At 42.9% G+C, this 22,833-nt stretch overlaps 2 protein-coding genes and 1 pseudogene across 5 annotated transcripts; 2 read left to right on the top strand and 1 right to left on the bottom strand.

The window, feature by feature from the left end:
• The first annotated feature begins 217 nt into the window (after nt 1–217).
• Nucleotides 218–4,128, top strand: LOC100170238 (tryptophan synthase alpha). The gene is made up of 8 exons (NM_001254838.2): nt 218–546; nt 1,412–1,558; nt 1,659–1,833; nt 2,063–2,139; nt 2,934–3,011; nt 3,515–3,592; nt 3,700–3,759; nt 3,855–4,128. Exons 1-8 carry the CDS (start codon nt 337–339, stop codon nt 3,987–3,989), a joined length of 960 nt encoding a protein of 319 aa, NP_001241767.1. The 5' UTR covers nt 218–336; the 3' UTR covers nt 3,990–4,128.
• Nucleotides 4,129–11,708: 7,580 nt separating this feature from the next.
• LOC103632025 (40S ribosomal protein S23-like) lies at nt 11,709–17,740 on the bottom strand (annotated as a pseudogene).
• Nucleotides 17,741–18,162: 422 nt separating this feature from the next.
• Nucleotides 18,163–21,320, top strand: LOC542375 (opaque endosperm 2). Of its 4 annotated transcripts, none has more exons than XM_008653637.4 (7): nt 18,163–18,595; nt 18,682–19,135; nt 19,812–19,872; nt 19,971–20,178; nt 20,264–20,339; nt 20,499–20,624; nt 20,732–21,320. In XM_008653637.4, the coding sequence occupies exons 1-7, from the start codon at nt 18,567–18,569 to the stop codon at nt 21,146–21,148; spliced, it is 1,371 nt and encodes a 456-aa protein (XP_008651859.1). In that variant the 5' UTR covers nt 18,163–18,566; the 3' UTR covers nt 21,149–21,320. The 4 variants fall into 4 exon arrangements, with proteins under 4 accessions (XP_008651859.1, XP_035816665.1, XP_035816663.1 ...); XM_035960772.1 differs by having other exon boundaries at nt 18,704–19,135; XM_035960770.1 differs by having other exon boundaries at nt 18,374–18,509.
• Nucleotides 21,321–22,833: the final 1,513 nt, after the last annotated feature.

A 22,833-nucleotide genomic window follows, 5' to 3' on the forward strand; every position in this document is an offset into this window, starting at 1 on the left:
CGCACGTGGCTGCAAATGCAACGTAACAGATCCATCATCTATCCATCCATAGAATCAGACGGCCACAGAAGGCAACGACCGTGTGCCTGTCCACCGGCGCAGGTGGCCCACAGACGCCCGTGCGATTCATCCGTCTCGGCCCACCAACCACGGGAGGGGCCCCAGGGCCCTCCTTAGTCCTTACAAATACCGGCAGCAGCATCACCCGGCCACCACCACCCACCCGTTTTATCCACGCACGGCGTCGAACACCCCGCGGTCGCTCACGTGAGGCGCCACCCCGCGCACCCAGTCAGCGCCCGCCTCCACCACCCACCCACACGACAAAAATCCGCCATGGCCTTCGCGCTCAAGGCCGCCGCCGCGGGGTCGGCGTCGTTCTCCGCCGCGGGGCCGAGGCGGCGCGCCGCGGCGACTGGTAGGGTCTCGTTCCGGAGCGCCGCGCCCGTGGTCGCCGTCAGGGCCGCGGCGGCGGCGGCCGCCGCTGTGGCGGAGGACAAGCGCAGCATCTCCGGCACCTTCGCCGAGCTCAGGCAGCAGGGGAAGGTACACTCCTCGACGAATCCTTCATTTCCTTCTCTTTTCAGAAAGATAGGGAACCAAAAAAAAAAAAATAAAATAAAATCGCGGCCCGTAGTCGGACCCTACAGAGAAGGCACGGCTATGGGTATGGGAGGCGTCGCAGACTGACTGCCTCTGGTTACCGGGTTGTCTCACGCTGTTTTGTCGTGTTGAGATCGGAAGAACCAGGACTGTGTCCAACTCCATCCCTGCCTCGGTCATGTTAGCGTTACATCCCGGCGCCCCATTCCCAATGCTATGCGTGGTTTTTCTGGTTTGATGTATCTGGACCTGCTGTATTTCTATTATGATAATAATACAAATGTGGTTATCCTCTGTTCAAAAAAAAGTGAACCAGTGCTCGATGGATTTCATCAATCGCCACGTTTCTTTCCTCTGCACTGTATATATGGTGCTAAGAAGTAAGAGCAATCCATATGTGTGTGACATTACACTTAGGGCTAGTTTGGAAGAAAGGGGAGGCAAACGAAAACCCCCATATATAACTAACAAATTTTTCATATAAACTAAATATCTTATTTAAATGTCATCTGGAGGGATTTCTCACTCTGGGAAAAGAGGGGTGATTTGGGTTCCAAAACTAGACCTTAGGGCTGGTTTGGTGACCAAAGATCACGAGGGGATCATTCACCATGGATCCACTCGTGATCCCTGGTCACCAAATCAGCCCTTAGATTTTTGTAGTGCAATAGGAGCAGTACTAAAGGTACTGAGGTTATATGACATTTATCATTCTGTATCGGCGTTGATTTTTTTTTTGTTCACCCCTACTTTTTCTCCCGTTTTATATTGTTTGGTTTGAGCTCGCTGCTATCTGAAAACTCTCCAGACTGCCTTGATTCCCTTCATCACTGCTGGAGACCCTGACTTGGCCACCACAGCAAAAGCACTCAGGATCCTTGATGCGTGTGGTTCAGACGTGATCGAACTGGGTGTGCCTTACTCCGATCCATTGGCTGACGGCCCTGTTATTCAGGTCGGTTGGTATGCCTCTACTGATTTGTTCGTGTACTGTGTTGTACTGTTGTCTATGTATGCTCCTACTTACTCCTCTGTTTTGGTTTATGCTGTTTTAGGCCTCCGCGACGCGCGCTCTGGCAAAGGGCACCACATTTGAGGATGTCATCTCCATGGTAAAGGGGGTGATACCTGATCTGTCCTGCCCTGTAGCGCTTTTCACATATTACAACCCGATCCTGAAGCGTGGTGTCCCCAACTTCATGAGTATTGTTAAAGAAGCTGGGGTACACGGTAATATATTTCTTATTCTTGTGATGTTCATTTCCGTTAAAATATCATTATAGGCAAATACTTATCACATTAATTTACTGAAATATTAGTTCCTCCATTGTATGCTAACACAGCACTGTTCAGATAACAATACTAACAAATCTTCCTAACAGAAAACCTGTACAAGAGTTGGGTTAGCTTCTCAGAAATTCATGTTCACTGTGATAATCGATGTATTACTGTCATTCAGGTCTTGTGGTACCAGATGTTCCTTTGGAAGAGACAGATGTCTTGAGGAGTGAGGCTGCCAAAAACAACCTAGAGCTGGTAGGTCCCCTCTTAATACTGTGATGTACACCTTAACCCTGTAGATGTTAGTGTCTGTTTTGTCTTGCCATTTTTCTGCGCACCACTGAACTCTCTATTTGTTTAAAGAGAGGTCCACATTAGTTACTTATTATTTAAATGCTGATACAAATTTGTAATGCCTCTGATCCCAAATATAAGTCCATGTAACCACTCTCTAACTTCACTAAATATAGGTCCATCTAGCTTCTCTCTAACTTCACCAAACATAAGTGCATTTGGCCCCTCTAATTTCACCAGATACAGTTCTAACTTCAAGATACCTTTTAACCCTCTCTATCCTGTTTTGTGCTTATTTAATTGTGCACATTCTGATGTAAGAATATGGAGACTACATTTATATTTCAATAGTTCCTAAGCTGTGTGGTTACATTTCCCCCTCTAATTTTCTTTTAAGCTACAATATTTAACTATTAATTTCATTTCCTTTTTTCACTGATGAAAACTGTAGGGGGGGGGGGGGACACCTGAAATCCTGAATATATATATTTATGTATAATAAGCATAATGTACAGAAGTTCAAAAGTGCAGGCTCTATCGTGAGCTCATAACTCATGATCATGTCCGTAATGCCATAGTATCCATGGCTCTGTTCTCGGTGCTGATTGTGGGCGAATAACAACTATTCCTCATTCATCTGTGCGGTTTGATGTAACATTGTTTTTACACTAGCTGTTTAATAGGTGTGCGGTTTGATGTAACATTGTTTTTACACTAGCTGTTTAATAGGATTCATTTTGCATGGATATATGCAGGTGCTATTGACAACACCGACTACACCAAATGAAAGAATGGAGAAAATTGCACAGGCTTCAGAAGGATTTATTTATCTTGTAAGTTTTTATGATTCTGTAGCTACTTCTAGAAAGTTTGTTTTGTTCCTAATACGTAACTTGGCCGTTTAGAATAGTCCAACTCCAACTACTATACATACATAAGATTCAAGAACAGTTGCAGTACCTAAGATTCAAGAACAATTGCAGTACCTATTACATATTTAGTCTACTAAAATTTTGAATAACCCATGCCATTTCAAGTTGGCAGCTTAAACCTCGAGAACACATGTATCTGCTCTGGCATACTTCCCTGAAACTTTACTCTCAGCCACCGAGATTGATATTATGGTGATAGCTGTGCTGAAATGCTTGGACTGTCTGAAAAATATAATGGAGTAGTAATAAAGCGACTTTACTACTATTGCGTATATTTTAATAAATTTGATGGCCTTCTTCTTAAAGCAATATCCTGGGGAATCGGATAAAGTTGTCCCCCTTGGGATCGGGTTTTTGATGGTCAAATGATGAGTCAGCTGCTAACATATGTGTGTGCTATTCAGGTAAGCACTGTTGGAGTTACTGGTACACGTGCAAATGTAAGCGGCAAGGTGCAATCTCTTCTTCAGGATATCAAGAAGGTTTGCAATTGCATTATCCTTATCTAATGCTATTTAGTGAGGTAGTGTTAATGCCTCTGTACTGTCCGAAGGACACAATGCTAATACAAAATATGTTGCTTTTATAGGTGACAGAAAAACCCGTGGCTGTTGGCTTTGGTGTGTCGACTCCAGAGCATGTCCGGCAGGTAAACCGTAATTGCCATCTTTCCATGATCTGGGGTTGTTTCTTACTCAACGCAGATCCGTGACACCCTTGCCGCTTTGTTTATTTGCTATTCAGATTGCAGGATGGGGCGCAGATGGTGTGATTATCGGTAGCGCAGTGATGAAGACGTTGGAGGAAGCTGCTTCTCCAGAAGAAGGATTGAAGAAGCTAGAAGAGTTCGCCAAGAACCTGAAGGCCGCATTGCCGTGAACCAACCATTTTCGTTAGCAAAGAAATTAAGATTTTTTTTTTCCTTTCAATCTTGGCTTTCAGGGTTGTTGGTTGTTGTGTAGTGAAAATAATTGTGTCCCTATGTTGAATGCTCAAATGAATAAATCAAGATCCCATATATTATATTAGCAGAGCAGAAGGCAGTGTTCATATGTTTTGCACGGAGGAGCATAATCACTGTTAGGAAACATGATTGGGGTCATTTGAACAAGATGTGCCCCTGGATGAGGCGGCACGATCGTCGTTCTAAATGGATATTCTTTCTTTGACCCCAAATTACACAACATTTGAACGACTCAACATGCATGAGAGAAATATCAACACATGCATGCAAATCAGATAAACAGTACGGAATTCTAATAGGTTAGCTACTTTGTTGAGAAGGGCAACCGTATATTATATTTTAGGATAAGAGATTAGCACAACACATTTATGTAATGAATTTGAAACTTAATTATGTGTTAGTACAATGTTGTGCCTAGTACAAAGTTGCAACAGTTATTTTTATTTTTACCCTTTACTTGAATTTATATTAATATAGACTAACATATATTAGTGGTCATAAAAAAAGGCAGAAACTTACAATACCAGTATAACTATTTGTATCTCAAGTAGCACATACATACAATTCTTGTTAACCTTTTTCTTTTTGGATTTGAATGGAACGTCATCGTTCCAACTAACTTCTATTTCTAAAACAAGTCTTGTCATATTTTCCATTTCTTGTACGCTTCAACAAGAAACGTTGAAGATATAAACAAAACTAGCAGAAAGTAATAGCCGGTCATGTGTATTTTATGATGTACTCTTTCTATTTTTAGTTACATGATATTTAGTTTTTCAAATACATTATTGTTGCTATGTATCTAGACACATTATATATCTAAATGTATAGCAAAACTTGTATTTTACAAAAGCCAAAATGTTTTATTTTGGAAAATGTATCCTTGAAACATAACAATATGATTGGTTTTCTATATATGAGTTTAGATTATTAAGCGCGTGAAAGTGTATGTACAAAAAATAATCTATAATAATGTCACCATAAAGACCACACTTTATTATGAGTAAAAATTAGTGAATATATATAGTGATTATATTGCACACAGACACAAAATGCGCACATGCGCGTGTGCGGACCGTGTCGTTACTGCGCACGTTCAGTAGGATCTTTTTCTACCGATACATGCAATGTCGCATGAGATCCACGTGGGTGTCGACACATGTGTAGTTTATTCAATAGCAGAAGTGACAATACACTAAAAACATGACTTGTTTATAAATCGTTCATATATGAAGTTACAACTGTATCGTTAGTTCGGGCAACTACATGACTTTTTATCGTATGTGTTTAAGTGGGACACACCGATTGTTGAGACTAATTCCCTGTATGCCATAAAAATTTATTTTCATCCCTTGTGTACCATGGAGTGGCATATAGGGATTTTTTGTGTGTATGAAATGTGGGGTCAGCGGCACACAAGGGATGAAAATAATTTTCGATGGCATACAGGGAATTGCCCCCGAGTGGTAGTGTGAGTTGGAACTGAGTTGCAACTAGGTTTACTCGTAATATTGTAGCATGAGCAACATTTGTTTGGCTTATTTGCAACTACTACACTAGGGTATCATAGGTACTCGAGAAATTTGTCAATAGAAAGATACCTAGGGACATAGGTTGGAGGCTCGCTGGATCAGGGCACTGCCAAAGCTACAAGAACACAAATGGTTTATAGAGATTCTAGCCACAAACGTGTGATACCCTATATTCTCTTTATGATGGATGAACTGGTAAAAGTAGAGGTGAAGATTACACACTAAGATACTATATAAGCAAGAGAACTAACTAGCTCCATATCTACTTTGGTTATAGTGAGGGTTCTAGTCTAAATCTCCCTTGGAGTAATGGTTTTACATGAACTTGGCTTCGTTCACCATGGACTCTGAATTCTAGACCATTGATATTTGTACCTATCTTTTATGCTATTCTACTCCTCTCTTTTATAGCACAAGGGGTGGAAGAGTTACATGTCTGTTGGACGGTGGGCTTTGCTCAGCAGAGGTTCAACTACTCGTATATATCTTATTGTAGACATGGAGTCATACGTAGTGCACACCTCGATCATACCACAATATCGAGTATGTCTTGCTGCAGTGATAGATGTTGTCCTGCCATAGCGATAGGCAGAGGAGTTCGTGGAGTATAACACTATTGATAATAGTGTATATGCCTATACTTTATAATACCTACAAGTATGCTTACACACAATAATACAATGGCCACAGATACACTTGCACCCTTAGGCGTGAAAACAATAGACTTTCTTGACCAACATATTGTTCATCACTTTTAATACAATGGATGTAAACCTTAGTTACCATGTCTATGTGGCACCATGCCACCATCCAAAAAATGTTCGGATGTGCACATACCATCGGAGCTATACCGCCTAGGATCGTTGTGCCCCAAGATTGCTGCTCACGGACGTCTCACCTTGAGAACTTATTGAGGAATATCCTATGGTCTTTGGTTTTGGGTCCTAGCCTATAGGAGCCCCAAACTTAACTAAGCTGAGGACTTGGTCCCTGGTCTAAAGGATCCTGAAGGCCTACAAAACCATAGACTTAACCAAACAGAGCATGGTCCCACCGAGACATGGGCTCCCGGGGTACGGGGGTATCAGAAGGTGTATTATCGCTATCTGAGAGTATGCCTTAAGGTAGCCTATTATTGCAACATGTGCAAGATTATGTTTCTATGTCTTGGCTTCAGGCGCTGCGAGCCATCCCGACTCTGGCCATCGTCCTCAGGCGCTCTTGACCCCAGCACAGGCCACTCCAACGCCCCCAAGCCTAGAACCGATTGCTGGGATTGGGGCCTTCTTCTTGCCCTTAGGCACTTCTTCATGACGTCGACATTACCAGTTTTATAGAAGGCATCACAATTGCGTTAGCAAAGGCGCCATAGGGCGTATGACATGACCAACACTCGTCGAAGCGTGCGGCTGGACAAAAAACATGTGATACCAATAACGTGCCATGCACAAATCAACTTATGCCACAAACATGGCATCTCCATGGAGGATCACATGTCGATTGATCAGGCGCTCAAGGCCTATGCTGCAATGTACAAGGGGACACTCCCGAAAAGCACCATCAACGCTTTGACTGACTTGTTTGGCATTGGGATTGAGTTCGCGGAGCTGATGGATGACACCCTGATAGAAATGATGGGACAGGAGGTGGACGACCTCAATGTTGCTAAGGGTGTAGCGACCGACACCGAATTCTATTGGTTACTACTACTGCACTAGAGAACTCCAACCTTCTATGCATCAAGTCAAGTGTGCGTGGCGTCGTCAAAAAATATGTCGTGTTATGTACCTTCTGTCATGCTACAGAGCTAGCGTCTACTTTTGTTTTGTTCTACTTTTGTCTTCAGAACTACTCCACTTCGCTACCTTAACGATTTTGGCCCAAATGTTTGGTGCCATGTTGCACCCTTTAAGCCGTTTATAGATGAACAATGTCTATCTTCGGTCTATGCAAAGAGGCAAACTAAGAGTATGTCGTCTTCCTGAATCAAGACTTTAGAGCAATCTGTTAGAACATGCGGAGACTGAACTCACCGACGAGATGTGTTTTGGTGCATGAATTTTTCTCTACGCATATCATTTAGCGTGCCTCCAGGAGACCGAGCTGGCAACTATCAATAATGTGCTCGCTGCCTTCCTCGGAGGATATAAGCTTAAAAACTTCTTCTACAAACTAGCTGCTGGGACTAAGGGGGGGTATTCTGCTAATGTGGGATCAAGATCGCGTTGAGGTCATAAATGTTAACATCAAGCGCTCCTCGGTCTCAATAGACATTGAACTGAAGAGCTCCAACACATCCTTCCTCATCACTATCATAACTCGTGACAACCGAAAACCAGCGTTCTTTCATGAATTGAGACATCTCTAACCTAAGGATGGTCACAAGTGGCTTGTCCTTGGCAATTTTAATTTGATCTACCAATCACAAGACAAAAACAATCGAAACCTTAACCTGCGGTGCATGAGACTATTTCGCAGGACGCTAAATTTCTACGAGTTAAGGGAAATACACGTCCAAAACAAAAAATTCACCTAGAGCAACGAGAGAAGGCAACCAACCCTGCTAGACTAGATTGGGTGTTCTGCAACGAGGGGTGGGATATTGCGTTCGACTCCCATGGTCTACAAGCGTTAGCCACATGCATCTGCGACTGAAAGGGAAATGGCCTTCCTATATTAATGTGGGTAAATTCCTTGTATGCCATTGAAAAATATACTCATTCCTTATATGCCACTGGCCCCACATGTCATACACACAAAAAATACATATATGCCACTCAGTGGCACACAAGGAATGGGTATAAAATCTGATGGCATGCTTGATGACCATCACAACCATATGGACTAACTAGTTTGACAAGTCTTTGATTTACAAGTTCATAAGATCAACCTCAGAGTTTCTAGATCAGAGATAGCTCAAACCCCAGCCATGTAGGGGTAAAACTTGGAATAGATGAACTAGCAATAGTTCTATACTTTGGATAAATTCTAAATACCCCTAGGAACCTATTTGATACATCTAAAGTGTTTATATTGCTTAATTTCAACAATTCACTCTTTTGGAGCTAGTTTGAGCTAAATCAGCAATATGAGTTAGAGAAATTAAAATGTCTAAGTTTTGTGACTTAGACTAGTTGGATTGCCACTAGATGTGTTAGTCTAAGTCATATGAGCATCCTCAAGTGTAGCCAAATCAAAATGAAGAAGAAATGGACAAGTTAGCAAAAATTTGTCTGCTGCTTGGAGCACTGGACCACTTACATAGAGAAGGCTAAACTTGTTCAACTAGTGGCTAGAAGACCGGACCTCTAACGCAGAGAGGATGTAACTTGGACTTCGGTCGGCTGGCTATCTAGACCGGTCCGATGGCGCACCGGACCGTATGGGTTGAACGGTTAGTTCCAGATCTCAATGGCCAGATCCAACATGGCAAGGTCTAGTGGCCCACCAGACCATTCACTGTGCTAACCACCCGTCAGAATGGCTACCTACTACGGTAGTCTGATAGGGGTCTAGTAGTGCACCAGACCGATACTGTTTGAGGTCTAGTATACTACCTGATAGTGCAATTTTTGCCCAACCACCCCAACAATTATTTGGGTAATTGGGGGATATAAATACACCCCAACCAAGGCATGCAAACACATGATGGGTTAGGTGTTAGGTCACCCCGTAATATGTGGCTTTGGGACTCAAAATGTGAACCCAAACAAAAAGTGTTCTGTTGGCTCTTGCTAAAAGATAGATTAAACACAAAGTCCCTCCTCAAAAGAAAAGGCATGGTGCTTGACTCTTACATCTGTGAGAAATGTATTCTGCAGAAAGAAGAATCAATTATCCACCTCTTCTTCAAATGCAACTATGCGAAGAGATGTTGGCAGACAATAGGAATCACTCCATGACGTGCCTCCCGTCAATACATTGTGATTCAGCGTGTTAGGGATCAAATGACAATACAATGGAGAATGGAGACCATTATAACCATGTTGTGGTGCATTTGGAAAACCAGGAATGGGTGGATCTTCGAAGGAACACCACCCACTCCACTTTGTTGCCTACAAATGTTTAAGAAAGAGATGCTACTAATTTCCTATAGGATGAAGGCCGCACAGACAGAACAAGTCCGGGCGTGGGTCCAACAACTGTAATTTTCCATTTTCTTACTCATGTAATCTATACATTCTCATATATCAATACAAAAATAAAACTATATGGGGTTTTCCCAACATTACTTCTTGAAAAATATACCTTAACCAGCACATTGAAGACACAAGAGCTACACCAAAACATCCATACATTGATTGCAACACCTCCTAAGCATTCAAAGCCACAAAAGCGACACATTCGATCGATTTTAGTTAGAGAGATTTAGTGTCTTGTGTTCTTGAGTTGTTACAAGTTCTTGTGCTCTTGTTCTTGAGTTTCTTTCTCACTCTCACCCCCATTCTTCATTTGTAATGCTAGCAAGAGATACTTAAGTGTGTGGTGATCTTTGCGGGGACTAAATGTTTGTCAAGATTGAGAAGAACACTCAACCAGTCTAAGTGACCGTTTGGGAGAGGGAAAGGGTTGAAAGAGAACCATCCTTAGTGTACTCCTCAATAGGGTGTAGGTTCTTAGGAACCGAACTCAGCAAATAAATCACCCGTGTTCTTTGTGTTTGATCCTCGATTGTGATTTGTTTCTTCCTCTCCCCTCTCTCTAGTTCTCTTGCTTGCACTTGATTCCATATCAACTAAGTTACTCTCAAAGTAATTCCACAATAATTGGAGCAACTTGTGCAAGAACTCTCTCTCTCTCTCTCGCTTGCTCTAATTATTCTTATTCTTGTTCTAACGCCTAACTGGGGTTAAAGTTTGTGTTTAAAACGTTAAATTTTAGGTTTCGCCTATTCACCCACTCTGTGATTTTCAATTGGTATTGGAGCTTGACACTTCATTAAGAGTCTAACACCTCAAAGTGATGTCGGAAGAACCCTCCAACAAGAACGAGAAGATGTCGTCTGGAGAAAGAGTGCCCTTATGGGAGAAGCACAAGGGAAAGAAGGAAGAATCATATGGCTCCTCCAAGTCGCACAAGAAGGACGACAAGAAGAAGAAGCGGATGAAGAAGGTGGTATAATATGAGACCGACTCTTCACCGCTTTCGACATCCGACGATGAATCGATATCCTCCAAGCGCCAAGAACGTAAACCGGTTAACCAAACCTCCTTTCGTTATCCTTGCATTTCTAAACACAGTCAATTATTTTTTGTCCAATTAGGCAAATCTCCACAATTGATGGTGAAGATTATTCTTGGTGGAGGCCATTCTTTAGGGCACCGGCGCCATACAGCTCTAGGTGATCATGCCGACTATGTAAGCACAACCTCAGGAGTTCCTAAAAACTTGTAAACCGTTTAGCTATGAGTTTTGCTTGCCCTCATTTTTTGGGGAGCGCCCTAGGAAACCTTGTTCGAACTCTTCTATTTTAATAGTAATGTGGACTACCTTGTGCCATTCGTTCAAAAAAAAGATTATGTTTCTACTAGATACGTGCCCGTGCGATTCCACGGAACACAAATTGACGAGCCTCCAATAGCGCGACGGGCGACGTGAGTACAATGGTGGGATTGTTTAGTGGTGCTATTAAGAATCAACTCAATAATCATAATAAATATTGAATTCTGTCATTTTTATTGAAAGAGATCCAATAAATTCCAACACACGTTCAAGCATCGTCTCGGATGTTTATCTTTCAAACGTCTAACAAGAAAAATGATATTCTGTTAACAATTAATCAAGGCATGAGAATTTGTGAAGCACCAAAAAGATTAAGTTTGGCAACAATACACAAACATAATTATGCCATCGTATCAAGAAAAAACAAACCAGATGCATCAGTAATTCCTATTAACAAAAACTACATCTGGATGACGATATGGAAATTTCACAAGATAATCTAACCTCATCAGAAAGTCAGAATATTTTGAAGGCCTTACCTTCTCCGTGCTGCCACCTGTACTATATTTTCTATGGATCTGTATGGAAGGACACTTGGTCAGAAAATCAACATAGTTTGTGAATAAAGGAGAATGTTTCTTCCAAACTGACCTTCATAAGGAAATAATAATGTCGTGTAACAGAGCTATCAATGTTAACAAAAAGGTACAGCTCAGAATTAACAGCTCTGTTGCTAGCAGAACTTTAACTTTGACAACAGAGCCTTGGGCAGTTTACACTGTAACATAACTGTCAATGTTAACAAAAAGGTACAACTTAGAATTAACAGCTCTGTTGCTAGCAAAACTTTAACTTTGACAACAGAGCCTTGGGCAGTTTACACCATTCTTGACTACCGAAAGTGATCTAAGACCTTGGCTTCTTCTCCTTGAAGAGTGCAAGTAGCGACACACCAGAAACCTTAACAACCTTGAACCTGACACCAGGAATGTCTCCCACAGCATGACCCTTACGAGTTACGACCAAATCCAACAATCAACACCTCATCCTACAACAAGAGAGATGGTTAGATTTTTCATTACATAGATCTTGACAATCATTACAAGGTGAATTGGTCAACAGACATACATTCTCCTCGATGTAGTTTAGGCAACCATCATTCGGCACAAAGGCAGCAATCTTCTTTCCATCCTTCACCAGCTGAACACGGGCACACTTACGGATGGCCGAATTTGGCTGCTTGGCCTCAATACCACTACACAATGGAAACAAACACACCTTAGCCCAAGAACAAGAAGTACAACATAACAAAAGCACAGATCATTCCCATATTTGGCATACATTTTCTCCAGAATGATGCCCTTAGCGTGAGATGATCCAGCAAAAGGTTTTTTCCACTCATTGCCCAAGTGGCTTTTTGTATGCTTTGTCAGCCCACCTCTGGTTCCTGCGGTGGCTCTTGAGCTTGCGCCCAACTCCCATACCACGTGTCTTCCCGTGATGTGAATTCAAGATCGATATGTTAACTCACATAAATCGCAGGCTCTGCAAAACCCTAAACAACATGGTAGCAGAAGGCCATATGTCTCACTACAGATAAAGGCAAACAAAAAAGAAAAATATAGATTGCGGCAAAGTATGCAATATAATCCTCTTTCAAATATAAAATATAGCAGTATACATAACCGAAATGCTGCTAATGATATAACCGAAGTGCATGCAAAAATAATATAATGCTGCTAATGATCATTTCAGTACTGATTTCTATAAATGTTTACTAACCGAAACTGGTAGTAAGTGGTATGGTATACTGCTATAATATACATTGTTTGATAATTATTTTCTGCAAGTTATGTATACTCTAGCGGGAGACTACACTGTACAGATCATTCCAATAGGACAAGTCATTCGACCCACATACTGGTCAACGCCAGCACACATTACACCTGTTTAAACCAACAAACATTAACCCTTGCAATTTATTTTGAGAACATGAATCAATTAGACCTCAATTTTTTTTCACATATCCTGCATTGAGTTACAGATTATTTCAAACGGGAACAAAGGAAACCGAGCGAAACTTACTATACAAACAGTAGCAACACAAGGGAGCAGAATCATAGAAACCAATGAATACTGAAAGATAGGGGGCGGACCCAATCCTGGGTGGCATCAAGGGCTCATTTGTATGATCTATGGCTCATTTGTAGAGTAGACATCACCAGTTTCCTTCCATACCATCCAGCCATTTGCTTGATCTATGGTGGCATCAATTGCACCATCTCTTATGCCCTTGGCTACAATGCTCTCCGCATCAGCAACATGGTTCTCAGAGTCTAGTTCCCTGCAGACTTGTATTGTTGTTCAGCTTTGTAGATATCTAGAGCTAGTTCCCTGCAGACTTCATACCAGTTTGCATAAAACTCAACAACAGTGGGCTTGCCATTTGAAAGAGCCTGTAGATGAATTTATCAGGTTAAGTTTAATCATTTATAGTGAAGAAAAACAGCTACAAAACAATGTGATTCCAGCTTACCAGGGTTTTTGGTCAAAACTAATTCAATATAGTGAATAGAATGATGACAGGGGCTAGATTAATCATGTATTAAGAAAATAGCGAGATTAAGATTGTTCATTTTAGAAGGAAATATGACATAGTTCAGACGACGAGAAGCAAACAAATGAAGCCTTGTTGTGTACAATGCACTTAATTTAATATCAACACATTTTTTATCAGTTGCATTTGTTTGTTTTGCAGTAGGACTGTAACATTTAGAGATGCACAGACCCTAGGTTTTTGTTCAAGGGGAAGAACCCTCTAAGGTGAGGTCACTAAGAAATCTATACTTTAGGCCGTAACTGCTTGCAGCCCCTCTTTTCGCTGTATTAAGAAGCGGGACGCCATCAGCAAAATTTGCATGTATTAAAACCAGAGTTCTAAGAAACTCATAAGCTAGTTTAAGTGTTGTTTTAGAGCTTCATGTAGTACATGACTATGTACATAGGAAAAGATGGTTTAAACGGGCATTGGTTTATATAAGTTCGCATGAATACAAACTTGCACATAGCACAAAGATTAATAAGACACTACATAAGAACCAAGTAGTGATTCAGACACACATTGCTGACCTTGTTAATCAGCCCATCATCAATGAAGGTGTTGCCAATCTTCTTGAACAACCTGTACAATGCCTCGACCTTGTTCATGCTGACTGCAAGAATGACAAGCAGATGCAACCCAACCAGGCAGGAAAATGATGACCAAAATCACAAACAAAGTTATTAGTGTGAGCCAAAAAACAGCTTCTTAATCCAGTGCTATTTTTGACCGTCATCTGCTCAATATTATGGCTTCTTCTAAACATTGTGCAAGGCTACCGGACTTCTACAACCAACTGAGCTGTAACTCCTATAATTTTCTGCTAACCGAACGAACAACTATCACACGATTTCACTTTAGGAAAATTAATCGAAGAAAGGCAAGTAGAGTAGTAGACTGCTAGAGCATTGTAGTGAGGTTAATCCTGGCTACAAAACACGAATAATCATGTAAACTACTATGACATGGTAAGTAACTCACATTTTCTTTCACATCTATCGACAAACCTTGAGAATATCGAATCTGACGATCAATCACATCCAATAACCTTGTAACTGTATCCATAGGAACCTCATGCAATATCCTTTTGGATCGAACAGATGTAATTTCATTCACGAGAACCTTAACATCACCAAGTGGGATTGACAACCAGTCACCGCAATTTCCATCTTCAGGAATTTCGGTTTTCCACAGAAATCCTCCACCACCTCACAGAAGGTAGTGATAAAATCTAAAAAGCATAATTATAACCAGAGTCAGTAGAACTCGAAACAAAAGGGAAGCTACATGGGTAGGATATACAAACCAATAGAAACAAACCTTGAGTATTAGGAATGTTGGGAGCAGAACTTGAAACAGAATTGTTATTTTCTCTCTTCCTTATTTTTGGCTTCTTTGAAGCAATTGAATCTGAGGTTAGTTCATTCTACAACAGAAAGCCCCTTAGGCCTTAGCACAAAGAACTGGCATCTATAAGAAACTGGTGGTATCTAACTTACATAAAAATGCTCTCTATGTGAGTCAATTTCATCCTGAGGAAATGCAGATTCATTTCGTGCTTTGCTCATATTAGGTGTAAAATGCTCAAAGTGCTTCTCATGTTCTTGATTTTGACATCCTGGGCCTCCAAATGGACCTGACAAGGTCCGGTGCGGCAGTGCTCGAGCATGATGTCAAGTTGAACTGAATCGGCTCTACCATCCTGACTTTCAGGTCCATGACGTCTGTGATCAGGCCAGGCCTCATGATCCTGTCACTCACAGCACACTCACCTTGTAGCATCTTGGCAACCATTGACATGGAGGGCTTGATCTTAGGGCTATCCGGGATGCACACAAGACCTATCTTAAGCAACCAGAGTGCTTCCTCGGTGTCAAAATCGCGCTTTAGTGTCCTATCAATGATGCTCTCGAGATCATCGAACTCATAGAGTGTCTAGACCTGACAGAACAACAGAAAAAATTTAGATGATTTAAACCAAAGTCTAAGAACTGATAGCAGTAGCACTTCAGGTATTTCGAAGCTAGCAACCTTGGTATTAATAATAACCTTTTCCTATTCTGGTAGATGCCTTCACAAAATAAGAATATCCCATGGTATTAATAATAACTATTTCATTATTTAGAATGACAAAAAACTGACTAATTTAAATTGTTTATTTGGTTGTTGTGTTATGTGAACCATCAAACTAAGTAAATTTATTTCATTATTTAGATTGAGTAAATACTCTCTGCTTGCGTTATTTGAGTGCATCTCAAGTTTTTCAAGGCAACAACTTACACTTTCATATATATATGATAGGTTAACTATAATACACATGCAGATTTTCTTTTCTCTGTTTTTCTTTAACCAGTGTAGTAGAAAAAATAGCCACTAAGTATTGAAGCAAATCATCTGCAGAGTGCTATAGAACTGGGAGCAAACACTTGGATAGGAAGTGAGAGATATGTACTGAAGCAAAGATCTATATACTGAAGCAAATGATGGACAATACTATCAAGCCTAGTATTACTTTATCATCTGCAGAGATCTATGTACTGAAGCAAATAGCTTTCACATGTGTAAAAAACTAACACCAAATACATGTTACTTATAACCCTTAAATCTGTAATTTTTACTATTAATTATATTTAGCTACTTGTTTTAGATAATTTAACTGATCAGTTATGATGAAGCATCCACTACTGTAGGATGACATGTAATTTGAAAATATGCAAAGATAGAAATGACACTAAAAAAGGTAGCATATGAAGTTCCAATAGTCAAAACGCTCATCATATTCTCTATTATAGAAAGAAACATGGTCTCTATTATAGAAAGAAACGCTCATCAGATAGAATAGATAACTACAACAAAAAAACACTCCATCCATCCTGAAATACAAGACATCTAAGCAATTTTAGAACCAAATAAGGAGTCTGACAATTAGACTAACTTACCCCTCACTAATTAGTTAGTTTGATTGCCAATTTGCTTAGTTTTCTGGTAATACATAGTTTGACTTAAGGAAAAAACATCTTAAACTCTGTAACAGAGGGAGCAGATCATAGTGGTTGTGATAATTAAAAAAATAAAAACGAACAAATATTGTTTCCAGGAAATGAGCAACTTCAGAATCTGAATTTTGACACCCAAATTCACGTTACCCAGTTCCAAAACTATTACAAAGGTTAATGTCTTGCTAGTAAATCAAGGTAGATAGTAGCGCCAAATTAATGCCGGTCAAGAGTAGTAGAAATCGGGGAGCTAATTGGCAACGGAAGGGGCAATGTGGTTGAAGAAGGCGACGACCTCGGGGATCGAGACGCCGCTGCAGAGCGCGAGGAGGAAACAGAGGAGATGGAGCGGGAGGTGAGCCCGAGGCGAAGGCTGCTGCGGATTAGGGTAGAACCTGGGGGATCAGGACCATACGAGCTAGTGTTTAGTAGGTACGACCTGGGGATCCGCTGATGGTGAGCACGTACTCCATGGACGGGCGAGCTCTAGGGTTCATGGAAGCCCATGGAGAGGAAGGGATCACGACGAAAAATGGAGTGAGCGCGGTGGAGAATGGAAGCCGACGAGAAGGGAAGGGACGCCGCCTCAGAGCTTGCCCACGCGGAGGCGAGCCGTGCCTGCTGAGATCTACAAAGGCCTCGTCGTCGTCACGTCTGCCTCCGGGCACCTCGCGCCAGCCGCTGCTGTCCTGAGCTCCTCTTTCCTTCTCTCAGACAGCGCGGCGAGGCGAATCGACGATCACTGGCAGAGCCGCGCGGTGAGGCGGGGGAGCCGGGGCGCGGGTGTGAACTGCGGTGGGCGCGTCGACGGGATGAGCGGCCATCGCGTGGGGAGCGGGCGTGGTTTGGGGGCTGGGGGCGTCACGGGGCGGAGTTAGGGAGCAGAGGCGGCGGTCACGGCGCCAAGGCTGCGTGGCGAGCAGGCAGGGGATTGTGCGGAGGCCTGATGGCGGCTACGACGCGATAGGTTTTCGGGAAGCTGAGCGCTGCGGGATGCGCGGGGTCGGGCGGGGGCATGGTGATGCTGTGGACGCCCTCGCACCACCCTTAAGGATTAGTAGAGATATATGTGCACATTTGTTATATAAGGAAGCTAGAGCGGAGAAGTGTGCAGCCTGTTGGCTAATTAATAAGTGATAAGAAAGGTTATAAATTGATAGTAAGCATCGTTTATTGGATAACTAGTCTAGATTAATTGCTCCAAAATATAGCAAGTCACAGTGAAAAAAACAAAAACCTAAAACTACGTACATATATATATATATAGCATGTAAGCTGAGATTTCTGTTTATGCTTTCCTTTCGTTTAATTTGGACAGCAGATTACTTGTACGCATATATTGTCATTATCACGATAAAAAAGTAAAGATCGTGTACCCTTTTTGTGTTTCTTGCACGTAGTTCGTCGTCCACATGAACCTCAAAGTTGTGTAGGTAGAACAGAAAGTGCAATACAATACATGTTGACGTTGGTAAGGCATGGTGTCTAGCACACAAAGCCAGTGCAAAACTCGTTATCCAATCCAGTGGTTTAAAGGTAGTAGAACACACACGGGCATGCATGGGTACACGCTTGGCTTATTGCTAACACGTGTGGTTAAAACAAAAACACACATGCATGTAGCGTCACGATAAAACCCATGGTACGTAACTTGGTAGCGCACCATCTAGCTAACTTTGCTTTCTGTTAGCCTTTCCAAACAAAATCACTTGTCCTATTTGCTGCCCTGCAGGTTCACATTGAGTGCAAGGCCGATGCATTTTTTTCTTCTTTTTTTTTGCCTCTCCAGAAGTTTCTGCAGGGAGGCACAGCAAGAGAGAGAGCCCAGCACTAGATAAGTAGGGGGGGAAAGAAGAGCATCCAAGCGTACTCCTCGATCTCCTTCAAGCAGCTAACATAATTAACTCATGGGTGCATAGAGATATGCCGCCGACGACCCATCATATCTATGGGTCCCTCCCCTTGCACTGCATCTCCTTCAATTCCTAGTGTTTGCTTCTCCCTTTCTTGACCTTTGCTTGGAACCATTGATTGATAGTTACTTATTATTGGGCATGGAGCACGTCATCTCAATGGAGGAGATCCTCGGGCCCTTCTGGGAGCTGCTACCACCGCCAGCGCCAGAGCCAGAGCCAGAGCGAGAGCAGCCTCCGGTAACCGGCATCGTCGTCGGCAGTGTCATAGACGTTGCTGCTGCTGGTCACGGTCATGGTGGCGGCGACATGATGGATCAGCAGCACGCCACAGAGTGGACCTTTGAGAGGTTACTGGAAGAGGAGGCTCTGACGACAAGCACACCGCCGCCGGTGGTGGTGGTGCCGAACTCTTGTTGCTCAGGCGCCCTAAATGTTGACCGGCCGCCGGTGATGGAAGAGGCGGTAATGATGGCGCCTGCGGCGGTGAGTAGTGCCGTAGTAGGGGACCCCATGGAGTACAATGCCATACTGAGGAGGAAGCTGGAGGAGGACCTCGAGGCCTTCAAAATGTGGAGGGTATATACACTGCTCGCTCTTCTTCCCTATCTTTATTATTCCCTCGCTATATCTTCGGCGGTTTACTCGTCTTTTATCTCTTATTTTACACTTCATTGTTGTATAAATAGTACAAAACAATGTTTTACACGGCCTGTACTGTACTCTCTATGGGCTACAGGGTTTGTAGTAGTACGTGTGTCTTATTAACTGGGGGTGCAATAACTGAAATCGGCCGGTGCCTTTTCTGACGTACTAAGTTTGTATCACCTACATCTAGTGCATCCAAACACACCTTCTAAAAGTGATGAGGGTAGGTAATCCATGATCTAGCTATAGAGATGTGGTGTTCTCGTTGAGCTATATGCCATGTTTGGCTATACAAACTGCCAAACAAGGATGCCACATCACAAGTCACTGTGCTTAGCTTGTTCTGTATATATGTATATAGCGCTAGCTAGTGTCACGAGATTTGTGATGTTGGATTTAGCTTACTAGGTTTTACACCACGAGTCATGTAAAACCTAGTAAACTAAATCCAACATCACAAAACCTAGTAAGCTAAATACAAACTAGCAATCCATTCTTAGCTTACTAGTTTTTTTTCAAAAAAAACTACGATAGCCACTCGATCTTTACAAACTTTTATTTGTTGAATTTTAAAACTTGAAATTTTGGCATATATACCCATCCACAGGCGGCCTCCAGTGTTGTGACCTCAGATCAACGTTCTCAAGGCTCAAACAATCACACTGGAGGTACTATATCTACTATATATATGTGCCATTATTACATTGTTTACAGACGTGCTTTTGTATATAGATATATATCCTGACTCTCGATCTGGCTCACTTAGGTAGCAGCATCAGGAATAATCCAGTGCAGAACAAGCTGATGAACGGCGAAGATCCAATCAACAATAACCACGCTCAAACCGCAGGCCTTGGCGTGAGGCTTGCTACTAGCTCTTCCTCGAGAGATCCTTCACCATCAGACGAAGACATGGACGGAGAAGTAGAGATTCTGGGGTTCAAGATGCCTACCGAGGAAAGAGTGAGGAAAAGGTAATTCCGGTTGATTTGCAGCTTATTAATTGTACGGTTTTTTTTTACTCCTGGGCTTATCGATCTGTCACTTGATTTTAATTAGAAAGGAATCCAATAGAGAATCAGCCAGACGCTCGAGATACAGGAAAGCCGCTCACCTGAAAGAACTGGAGGACCAGGTACTGATGCGTAGCATCACAAACTAAACCATCGATCGTCGTTCCATTTGCCTACTGAAACCCTAAAAAAAAAGGGTTTTTTAAGCTGGTGCTTTCCGTTTTGCTGGTGTAGTCGTGTTTTTTCGTTCAGTTTTGCCGTGCTTGACCATTATATTACAGGTAGCACAGCTAAAAGCCGAGAATTCTTGCCTGCTGAGGCGCATTGCCGCTCTGAACCAGAAGTACAACGACGCTAACGTCGACAACAGGGTGCTGAGAGCGGACATGGAGACCCTAAGAGCTAAGGTACGTAACCGCGGCGTTCTCCTTATTTTATGCTTGAACGCGTCGACGAGCGAGCTTGCGCGCGGTAATGGGGAGGTATATATGTCTGGTTGCATGCACTCTTGCAGGTGAAGATGGGAGAGGACTCCCTGAAGCGGGTGATAGAGATGAGCTCATCAGTGCCGTCGTCCATGCCCATCTCGGCGCCGACCCCCAGCTCCGACGCTCCAGTGCCGCCGCCGCCTATCCGAGACAGCATCGTCGGCTACTTCTCCGCCACAGCCGCAGACGACGATGCTTCGGTCGGCAACGGTTTCTTGCGACTGCAAGCTCATCAAGAGCCTGCATCCATGGTCGTCGGTGGAACTCTGAGCGCCACAGAGATGAACCGAGTAGCAGCAGCCACGCATTGCGCGGGGGCCATGGAGCTCATCCAGACGGCGATGGGATCCATGCCGCCGACCTCCGCCTCCGGATCTACACCGCCGCCGCAGGATTATGAGCTGCTGGGTCCAAATGGGGCCATACACATGGACATGTATTAGGCACTGCGGGTTTCGTGATCGCTGGGAACATTTTATTTGCAGGCGTCGCTGAATAAGGCTGGTTGTCTCGATCTCCCTTGACATGAAATCCAAATAACTCACAATTAACCATGAGTGTTCCGTTTGGTCCCAGTTTCGAAGGTATTGTTAATCATAATAGTGTTGTTCTGTACTTCACTCCATCTACCACTACCGGAATCAGCTTCTTTGCCGTGTGTCTGAGACACACGGCAAAGGCTATTTTACACTCGGCAAATGCTTTGCCGAGTGTAACACTCGGCAAAGAACGCTCGGCGAACTGTACATCGGCAACAGCATCTTTGCCGAGTACTTTTTGTCGGGCACTCGGCAAAGACTTTGCCGAGTGCCATTTGGCACTCGGCAAAGAAAAGTCACCGTCACGGCGCTAAGTGACGGTGACGGATCCTTCGCCGAGTGCCCACGGCGACACTCGGCAAAGGAGGTTTATTTGCCGAGTGTCAGGTGGACTGGCACTCGGCAAAGAACCCTCCAGTGGACCCCTTTGCCAGTTCCTTTGCCGAGTGCCTTGGCAGTGGCACTCGACAAAGACATCTTTGCCGGTTCCCAGGTTTCCTTCTTTGCCGAGTGCCATTTTCAGCACTCGGCAAAGACGGCTTTACCGGTTCCCAGGTTGCACTCGGCAAAGAACCCTCCAGTGGGCCCCTTTGCCAGTCCCTTTGCCGAGTGCCTTGGCAGTGGCACTCGGCAAAGACATCTTTGCCGGTACCCAGGTTTCCTTCTTTGCCGAGTGCCATTTTCGGCACTCGGCAAAGGCTCGGATTCCGGTAGTGTACGTGCGAGACCTTCGTATTATTTTCATCAAATTATATTTTAAAAAAATCATATCAAGTAAAAAGCTAGGGTTATTATTTGGATCACGGGCCTATTTGAAAGCACACCAGTTTTTTAAAGCCCATTTTTATCTCCAGTTTCTAAAAACTAGTTTATGAAGAAGAAGATAGACAAAGGTGTTTGGAGCTCATTTTTTTTAAAAAAACCAGTTTCTAGTTTTTTATAGGCAATTACTAGGATACACCCTCTATAATTTAAAAAGCGGTGACAATAGATGTAAATTTCATGAAACCAACAGGGGCAATGATGTAATTAAACAAACGAAAGTTGGTTTTAGCTAGAGAAGATTAGTTTTTTGGTTTTTAAGAAACTGATAATCCAATTTCTATAAATTGGGACATAAACGGGTATATTTAGAATCACTCTAGTTTCTACAAATCAATTTCTTAAAAACTGGGTGTTTGCAAACATACCTTTTATTAGTAAGTGGATTGTTGGTTACTGCTAGTGTAAATGCCTCATTAGTTGTTATTAACTGGTTGGAGGTAGAGATGGCCAAATGGGCCGTCTGGACCGGCCCAGTGAAGCCCGGCTCGTTTTGGCCCCGGCCCGCCAGACACGGTTAGAATATCGGGGGCGTCTAAGCCCGCCGGCTCATTTTCCTGTCCGAGCCCGGTCCACAGCGGGCCTAAACGGTGAGAGCACCTAGGGGGGGTGAATAGGTGATCCTGTAAAACTTGAAAACTTACAGCCACAAAAACTTAATTAAGTGTTAGCACAATAAGGCCAAGTGGCTAGAGAGGAGTTCTTGCAAAACACAACAACCACAAGAGGATCAACACAGATAGACACAGTGGTTTATCCCGTGGTTC

This window comes from Zea mays, chromosome 7 (assembly GCF_902167145.1).
Source record: "Zea mays cultivar B73 chromosome 7, Zm-B73-REFERENCE-NAM-5.0, whole genome shotgun sequence".
In the NCBI taxonomy this organism is placed as follows: domain Eukaryota; kingdom Viridiplantae; phylum Streptophyta; class Magnoliopsida; order Poales; family Poaceae; genus Zea; species Zea mays.